Raw genomic sequence first — 9,966 nt, forward strand, 5'->3', positions numbered from 1 at the left:
GTCATTACCTGGGGAAAAGGAAAAGGAGAAAAAGGGAAAAAGTTGTGCTCAGAAACTGTCTAGAAGCGTCAATATTTGGGGCATGTCCAGTTGCCATTTTATTATTTCCAAAAGTGCAATCAAATTCTCTAAAGGTCAACCTTGGTTGCAAGAATATGCATTTAGTTGGTTGTATCTATGTTATCATAGTGGTAGCGGGCCTGGAGAGAAGGTGCTGACCCCTTCGTCCGAGGTTTGACTCCCTTCGGTTGTACAAGTGCCTTTCACTGGTGGGCTCCATAAGGGCTTGGGTGTCAATAACCCCACCCGAGGATTACCTGCTTCGCCGAGGAACTTCACCATGAAAAATATTGCAAGATAATTTGGAACAAACTAATTTAAACCTGAAATGGTTTACATATCCATGAGTAATATTAAGAATTATGACAAATTACCTTGGTGCTGGCATATTTGGTTGGAAAAGAACAAGTGGATTTCCCTGGTAGCCTAGGGAGCTATGTCACATGGATTCGGCTAGCAGGGTGCCGCACCCGCGTCGACGCGACTCAACACGGATGCGGCACCGGGTGCGGTCAACCCGACCCTGGGTGCGTTGACCGCACCCAAGGTCATTTTTTTTGGATTTAAAAAAAAAACCCTATGAAATGGGCTGCGGAATTTAAAAAAAAAATTGGTTGCTCAGCCCCCTGTCGACCAACTCCTCACAAAGGAGAAGAAAAGGAGGGGAGGGTTTTTCACCTCGAAAGGCCGTAGCAACGGGGCCGTCGGGGTTGCTCGCTGACGGCGACGATCATCGGGAACCACGACAACCATATCAGAGAGGGGACAACGACGGTGCTGTCGCCGGCAGCTGTAAACGTTAGGTGGCCGGAAGAAACGAGATCGCCGATGTAACAGGGAGAGAGGCTCTGTGGAAGGGGCACCGACTTTCCCGGCGTCGGGGTTCTGGCGCAGCCGATCGCCAGTCAGGAGGTCGCTGCTGATGTTGCAGGTGGCCGCTGGGAGGTCTGCCGAACTCAGAGAGGGAGAGGCGAAGAGGCTCGGAGGTCGGCAACGACGACACAGGCGGCGAAGGTGGGGGATCACCGAAGCTTGGAGGCTGCCGTCGGCTTCGATCGCCGACGTCCTGCGACACAGGGGACGAAGAGGGGGGGTGCTTGCGTCGTCGGGGGGTCTGCCGGACTGAGAGAGGAGGTGAACAGGTGGCCGGCGGCGAGTCGTCGACGCTCGGTGGCCGCAGGGAGGAGAGAGAGGAGAACGGGCGAGGAGAGAGAAGGGGCGAGGGGTTTTGCCCCTCGCCCGAGACACTGTAATGAAGTGCCAAATGAAAATGGCAAATTCTCCAAGCGAAAGCACGGAAGCACACACATACACAAGAGGCCACAAAAGGGCAAAATAAACCACAAAAGTGGTCAAGCACAAAAAGAGGTAAAAAATATATTTCACTTCATAGAATGCTTCACAAGAAGCTTAAGAAATACATGGGGCTGTGCCCCTTATTTATACACAGCAAGGGACAGAAGGAGGGGCTCCCATAGAGTCGTTGGAGCCCCTCCAACGGTCATATTTATGACCGTTGGAGGGGTCCAACGACTCTATGTGGATTCCTCTCAAATGAATAAAAAAGAAAAACTAAAAAACAAAAAAGGAAAAAGAATAAAGGAAAAAGAAAGAAAAGAAAGCATATCAAAGATATGCGTGTACATGTGAAATGACAGAAATACCCCTATCGGGTTTTACAAAATAAATATATATATATTTATATATATAGATAGACACATAGACATATATATATTATATATATGTGTATGTGTCGTAATCTATATATATATATATATATATATATATATATATATATATATATATATATATATATATATATATATATATATATACATCATATTTTAACACCCCCCCTCAAACACATGGTGAAATCACCGAGAGTTTGCTAAGGAGGAAGTAGAAGCGAGGAGAAGGCAAAGCTTTGGTGAAGTCCGCCAACTGATATTCGGTAGGAACATATGGGAGTTAAATGGTTCCTCGTAAGAACTCATCTCGAAGAAAATGACAGTCCATCTCAATATGCTTCGTTCATTCATGAAAAGTGTGATTGCTAGCAATATAAATGGAGCTCTTGTTGTCACAACACAGCTTTGAAGGAGTTGAGAATGAGACACCCATATCTTTAAGTAAGCTTCTTAACCATATAATCTCAGTTGTGGTAGTGGCCATCGCACGATATTCTGCTTCGGTAGACGAGAGAGAAACTTTATGTTGCTTCTTACACCTCCAGGAGATAAGCGACTCCCCAAGAAACACACAATAGCCTGTGGTAGAAATACGATCATCGGGGTTACCCCCAATCAGAGTCAGTATACGCAAGTAAAGTAAGAGGTGAAGAAGAGGATAAGAATACTCCCTTAGTTATGGAATTTTTTAAGTATCTGATAATCCTCGTTACTGCTACCATGTGAGTAGTGGTAGGAGCAGTCTGAAACTGGCTTGCACTATGAACTGCATGTGAAATGTCAGGCCTGGTGATAGATAAATATGTTAAGGATCCAATCAATTGACGATAAGGCGTGGGGTCTGCTAAAGGAGTGCCATCATTGGCTCTCATCTTGGCATTGATCACTTCTGGAGTCTCCACCCTTTTGTCATCTGTCAGCCCAGACCTAGCAATAATGTCAGAGGCAAGCTTCATCTGAGATAGGACATACCCCTTGGGGGAGTATGCAACTTCAATTCCTAAGAAATACCTTAGGAAACCTAGATCAGACATATCAAAAATTTTCTTAAGAATATTTTTAATAAGATCAATACCTTTCTTATCATTACCTGTGATAATCATGTCATCAACATATAATAACAAAATTGTTATGTATTCATTAGAAGATTTAACAAACAAAGCAGTATCTGTGTAACATGAGGAAAAACCATTATCTAGAACTACTTTGCTAAAAAGATCATACCAAGCTTTTGGTGTTTGTTTCAAACCATAGAGAGCTTTGTTTAATTTTAGAATATTACCTTTCCCAATTTCAAGACCCAGCGGAGGGTCCATAAGAACTTCTTCACACAGAGTTTCATTTAAAAACACATTTTTAACATCAAGTTGATATATCGGCCATTGTTTGACGGATGCTAAAGCAATTAGGGTTCGTACACTAGTCATTCTGGCTACAGGAGCAAAGGTTTCTTCATAATCAATCCCATATTCTTGGGCGTAGCCTTTTGCAACCAAACGAGCTTTGTATCTTTCAAGAGACCCATCACATTTGGTTTTGACTTTATATACCCATCTACACCCAATTGTTTTTTTTCCTAAAGGTTGAGGAATAATGCTCCAGGTTTGGGCCTTGTTAAGAGCCTCTAATTCAATTTTCATAGCTTCAATCCAATGTGGGTGATCTTTAGCTTCCTTGAATGAGGTAGGCTCATGATACAAATGTATTAACATGAGACATGCCCTATAATTCGGAGAAAAAGATTCATAAGACACAAATTTTTGTGGTGGCCTACTAGTACGAGAAGATCTCCTAGGTGGATTGTTATCAATAAATTCTTCTAAAGAGAAGTCTTGAGAGTATCTGTCAATAGCAGGTTGATGTTCATTTCCTATCCGCCGGGTATATACATTTATATCATTAAGGTTTTCATTTTGGAAAGTATTATCATTATAATGTAAAATTCCATCAGAGCTAGTATCACAAGTAATTGCCTCAGGGGATTCAATTCTAGGAGCTAAGTCGAATAGAAAAGAATAATCGATGTCTTCCTTAGATGTGTGGATATCGAAACCATTTTGTTCTTCAATAAAGTTTACATTTCTCGACACATATAATTTATTGTTTTGAATATCATAGCATCTATAGCCTTTTTGATTCTCACCATAGCCAATGAACACACATTCAATAGCTTTAGGTGACAACTTATCTTGTCGTAGACTAAGTACAAAACATTTGCATTCAAAGATTCTTAGTCTATTAAAATCTGGAGTAATTTTAAATAATTTTCAAAGGGCGAAACATTTTTTAAAGAAGAAGAGGGCATACGATTCACAAGATATGTTGCGGTGAAAAGAGCTTCGACCCAAAAGTTTTTAGGAACATTTTTAGACACAAGAAGAGTTATTGTGGTTTCGATTAAGTGTCTATGTTTCCTTTCCGCAAGACCATTTTGTTGTGGAGTTTTAGGACAAGATCGTTGGTGCAAAATTCCATTTGTTTTAAAATAATTTTGAAAATCTTTAGACATGTACTCTCCTCCTGAGTCGGATCTAAAAGTGGCTATATTGTGTTGGAATTGATTTTGAACAAGAGCGTGAAACTCTTTAAAATTAGTGAAAACATCGGATTTATTTTTGATAATGTAAACCCATGTGTATCTAGTAAAATCAGCAATAAAAGAAACATAATAAGAGAAGCCCCTTTGGACATAATGGGTGCCGGTCCCCATACATCGGAATGAACAAGTTCAAAAGGCCTTTTTGACACAAAATTGCTATGAGAATATGGAAGAGAGTGAATTTTTCCAAGAATACAATCATTGCATGTAAATGTATTTGTATTACAAAATTTTTCCAAAAACGGAAAAAGGTACAACTTGGAAATACTAGGGTGTCCAAGTCTCTTATGCCAAGTCTCAATATCTTTGGATTGAACATGATTACAAAATGATTTGGATGACAAAGACAAAAAATCCATGTAGTAAAGGTCCCCTCTTCTATGGCCTTGCCCAATCTGCTTCCCGGACCGGAGATCCTGCACATAGCAATGGGTTGGTGAAAACGAGACATTACATTCAAAATCGGTAATTTGAGAGACGGAAAAAAGATTTAAATTAAGTTTTGGAATAATTCGGATTTTGGGAACAAAAAATTCTTTGTTTTGGTCATAAGTTTTCTCAAGGTTTCCAATACCTTCAACATTTAAAGATGTTTCATCGGCGGTGGATACATATGATTTAAATTTATTGAGACTTGGTTTTGATAAAAGTGATGCATTTGGAGTCATATGGAAAGAGGCACCCGAGTCAAGAATCCAAGAAGTCATACCTGGAAAAGAGGAGATGGCGGCACTGAAAGTGGAAGGTGAAGAGGATGATGTAGAGGCGTTCATCTTTATAAATTGTTGAAGAGTTTCGGTTAGATGAGCGATGGACTCCTTTATGTCACCATCCTTCTGTGAATCTTCATTGATGATTGGAGGAGTTTCCCCCACGGAAGCCACCTTCTTTTTGAATCTAGGGCAATCGGGACGAATATGGCCCGGTTCATTACAATTATGACAAATGATTTTTCTTCCTCCACCACCATTATTCTTCCAAAAATGTGGTGGTTTATATGATCTTACATTGTTGCCGGGTCTAGACACGGCATGCACTTCATCAACATCTCTTTTCAAGGCCAAACGGGTTTCTTCTTGACATAAATTGGCCAAAATATCGCTTAGAGGAGTAGAGGCCCTATGAAGTAGAGATCCTCTAAGTTGTTCAAATTCGGGACGAAGCCCATGAATAAATTGAAAGAACCTTTCTTTTTCCATTTGCTCTTGTCTCATAGCAATAGCACTTCCTTCCCATTGCGGTTCGAGAAGGACAAGTTCATCCCATAAAGAGGATAGGGCACTATAGTAGTCCCTAATGCTCATATCACCCTGCTTGGTAGCTCTTACCTTTTCTTGTAGAAAAAAATGCCTAGCAAGGTCTCTTTGGGTGTACATGCCTTTCATAAAAAACCATGCTTCATTAGCCTTTTTGAATTTTGCAAGATTTGCACAAATCTTCAATTCGACATTATTCATGAACCATGCTAAGATTTTAGCATGTTCACTTTCCCAATCTTCCATTTTAGAAGAATAATCAAAAATAGCCTTTTCTTTTTCTTCTTCGTTCAAGGCTTTTTCCTCACCTCCTTCAAATTTAGTTAACTTCAATTGTGGTTTCGGAATGGTTTCACATACGTAACCCCAAAGCTTTTTACCTTTGAGATTATTCTCCATAGCGACCGCCCACATGCGGTAATTGGTCTCATCTAATTTGAATGAGAGATCGATTTTTGCATCTTTGTTGGCCATTTATAGAAAAAGAATTTATAAGACAAGAGAGAGGAGAGGTATTACTTGTCAAGGGAGGATCCGATGAAGCCTTCTTAACCAAGGCTCTGATACCATGTAATGAAGTGCCAAATGAAAAGGGCAAATTCTCCAAGCGAAATCACGGAAGCACGCACATACACAAGAGGCCACAAAAGGGCAAAATAAACCACAAAAGTGGTCAAGCACAAAAAGAGGTAAAAAATATATTTCACTTCATAGAATGCTTCACAAGAAGCTTAAGAAATACATGGGGCTGTGCCCCTTATTTATACATAGCAAGGGACCGAAGGAGAGGCTCCCATAGAGTCGTTGGAGCCCCTCCAACGGTCATATTTATGACCGTTGGAGGGGTCCAACGACTCTATGTGGACCCCTCTCAAATGAATAAAAAAGAAAAACTAAAAAACAAAAAAGGAAAAAGAATAAAGGAAAAAGAAAGAAAAGAAAGCATATCAAAGATATGCGTGTACATGTGAAATGACAGAAATACCCCTATCGGGTTTTACAAAATAAATATATATATATATATTTATATATATATAGATAGACACATAGACATATATATATTATATATATGTGTATGTGTTGTAATCTATATATATATATAAAAATATACATCATATTTTAACAGACACCTGCGTCTTTTAAAAGACGCAGGTTCTCGAGGCTTCGAGAACCCGGGTCTGGGTTAGGCTCGGGTCCGGTTCGGACCTGGATCTGGGCCCGACACAGCGGACCAAACCCCGACACGTGTAGGGCACGTGCCTGACACGAGTCTGACACATTTTTTTTTTACGGGCATTACACATGGACCTTAACAGCTACCATACATTCATACATATACACTATATATATATATATATATATATATATATATATATATATATATATATATATATATATATATATATATATATATATATATATATATTTACATTTTTGCCCTGCCGCACCCCCGCACCCAGGTTTTTTGGAAGTTCCGAATCCCCGCACCCATGTGACATAGCTAGGGAGGAAAACCACCTGTTTTTACACACTTGAAATGTCAATATGCTGTCATATTGATGGTGTTCTTAGCGCTTTTATATGTTATGAATTTTCTTCTGTTCAATGATACTTCTTTTTTCTTTTTCCCTTTGTGCTTTATTTTCATTTGTTCTTTACACCCATTTCTTCTGTACTTTTGGTTGCTTTCATGTTACATTGTGTTGAAAAAGAAAAAGGCATCACTTTGACTTCATTTATGCAAACAAAATAGTAATCTAGAATGCAAATGATCACCACAGGAGACAAATACTGCATACATCTTATTTTATTCTCAGCTATGTTACACAGACACTCCAAATGGGGTGCCTTACATGTGTCAACATGGCAGAACTGTTAAAATGTAATCAATGTAATATATATATTTATATATATAATAATAATATTATATTATATTATATTATATTATATATAAATATTTTTCTTTTTCTTATTTTTTCCCTTTCTTATTTTTGGGTCTCTAGTTCACATGGAACTAGACCCAACTTTATTAGTCAAGTCTTAGTCAAGACTTGACTAATAAAGAGTCGTTGGAATTAGGTCCAACGACTCTAATTAGAGCCATTCTTTTAGGAGTCATCTTCTCCCCTCTTCACTGTGTGTACATATAAGGGTGCATCCCCTAGTGTAATTGTATCTTCTACAATGCTTTTTAAGTATTTCATATTATGAATAAAATTCTTTATTTCATTCTTGCATATTTTCATATTTACCCTTTTATGGGTTTTGCTTAAAGTGTCTTTTAGACACTTCACTTGTGTGATTCAAGTGCTTTAGTGGAAGAGCACCATTTTATTACAAGGACATGGGTACGTGTACCACACGACACGCGGGTACACCGTGGGTAGGCTCAAGTAAGTGCTGGGTCGGGCCAGCCCTGACCCAATCCAAAAAAAATGGTGGTGTTTGACTTATGGGTCAAAGGGGTGGGACTATTTGTAATGAAACACTACTAGGCAAAGAACAATGTCACAAAGTGACTATAAGAGATTCACAATCATACAAGGAAGAAGCCACTAATTGGCAAAATACAATAGGCCACAAAGTGGCAACTGACAAACACACAATATGAGAGTGAGAACTTAAAATATAAATAATCTTCTTATTGAAAATGCTCTCAAAAGCATTACATTGTAATGGGGTAAGTTCCCTTATTTATACAACAAGTGGAATCAAAGGGGCTCCCATAGAGTCGTTGGGAGCCCCTCTAATGGTCACATTTGTGACCGTTGGAGAGGGTCTCGATGGTTCTATGTGGGCCATTTCAAAAACAAAATACAAAAAGTAAATAAAAAACATGAAAACAAAAATAATAAAAATATAAAAAAGAAACTCCTAATGGACATGCGTATTTACAAGAGAAAAGACTAATTTGCCCCTAAGTTGGAGAGGGTATATATATACTTTAACACTATTTTGGTCCCCTCACAACGATAAGCCCTCTCTCTCTCATCTCCCTCCCTTCGACAACCTGGTATGCCTTCATTCTCTCTCTCAATCACTCGTCTCCCCCATGTGCCCCCTCTCGCTCTCTCGTTCCCCCACCCCTCTGGTTTACCCCCTCAATTTTTTGGGGCATTACCTAGGTGGAGAGAGAGAGAGAGAGAGAACGGTAAACGAGAGAGGGGGTTAGAGAGAGAGAGAGAGGGGTAAACGAGAAGGGGAACGATAGAGATGGGGGAAACAAGAGAGATAGAGGGGTGTAAATGAGAGAGAGAGGGAGGGGGTAAACAAAAGGGGGGAACGAGAGACGGGGTACCTCCTCCTTTCTTCTTCTTCTTTCTTCCTCTTCTTTTTCTTCTTCATATAAATACAGGGAGAGAGAGAGAGAAGGTGGAAATGGGGTTACAAAGAACTCCTTTTTTATAATAAAAGAAAACACCCTTTTATGTTTTAATAAATTTCATTTTACCCCTTCTTTTTCTTTTAACACCCTTTTATGTTTTAAAATTTTCATTTTACTCCTTTTTTCTTTTACATTTAAAATATGCACACATATCACACACGCACACTATATATATATATATAGCCGTGTCCTCGTACCCACATTTTTTGAACTTGGCGTGTCATACCCGTACCCGTGTGACATAGATTCTCAGCTACCATCCTGTAGTGTGGTTGTGTACTTCGCTTATGTCGTGAATCCTGGTCTTCTTTAAACTGCTTGATTGTATTCCCTTATTCCTTCATCTGTGATGTTTTGTGCAGTTGAAAATATTCCAAATCCATGTGTATTTTTTGCATAGTGATATTTATTGATTTATCTCTAAGTTTAGATTGAAGGCGTAGTTGTTGTTGTTGTTGTTTGTATCTCTAAGTTTAGATTGTGTTTTTAGGGGTGATCAAATTAACCCAGCAATCTCTCTGGCCCTTTATGGCAAATATCTCAAACTTCCTGATGTTTGGAAGATTGAAAATTTGATGAAGAACAGTGAGGCAAAAATTCTGCGATTTGATGGGCTGAAAAAGGATTGCTCTGGGCATGGTGATCAAAATATTCAATATTCAGATTATGGTTCCATCTGGAAACAGTATGTTCCTCCATCAGCAGATCGGATATTGGACTACTAAAGAACCTTGGTATTTATTCAGAGTTTCTAGCTGCTCCATTAGTGCTGTAAGTTTTGGTTGAATGTTGTACAGTGTGCTCAGGAGTGTGAGCAGAATGTACAACTCACTTCTGGTAGAGGATATGTTGCTTAGTTGGTATGGTTCTGAAACTTGATTATGTAATTTCTTGCCTTTCACTGGCCCTTAGTTCTAATTGGCTTGGTTTAGAACTGTAGGTCTCTGTGTTGAGCCTTGCAGAGACGGACCTACATTA

General features: G+C 39.2%; 1 protein-coding gene across 1 annotated transcript in view; it reads left to right on the forward strand.

Moving 5' to 3' along the window:
- The window catches only part of LOC149844817 (putative galacturonosyltransferase 5), a 30,615-nt gene extending 20,700 nt beyond the window's left edge, over window positions 1–9,915 (forward strand). The window contains exon 6 of the mRNA XM_089986345.1: window positions 9,479–9,915. Coding sequence (XP_089842471.1) covers window positions 9,479–9,713 — 235 coding nt within the window. The 3' untranslated portion in view covers window positions 9,714–9,915. The remainder of the gene's footprint in view (window positions 1–9,478) is intronic.
- Window positions 9,916–9,966: the final 51 nt, after the last annotated feature.

This window comes from Nuphar pumila, chromosome 2 (assembly GCF_984573655.1).
Source record: "Nuphar pumila chromosome 2, dmNupPumi1.hap1.1, whole genome shotgun sequence".
NCBI classification, from domain to species: Eukaryota; Viridiplantae; Streptophyta; class Magnoliopsida; order Nymphaeales; family Nymphaeaceae; genus Nuphar; species Nuphar pumila.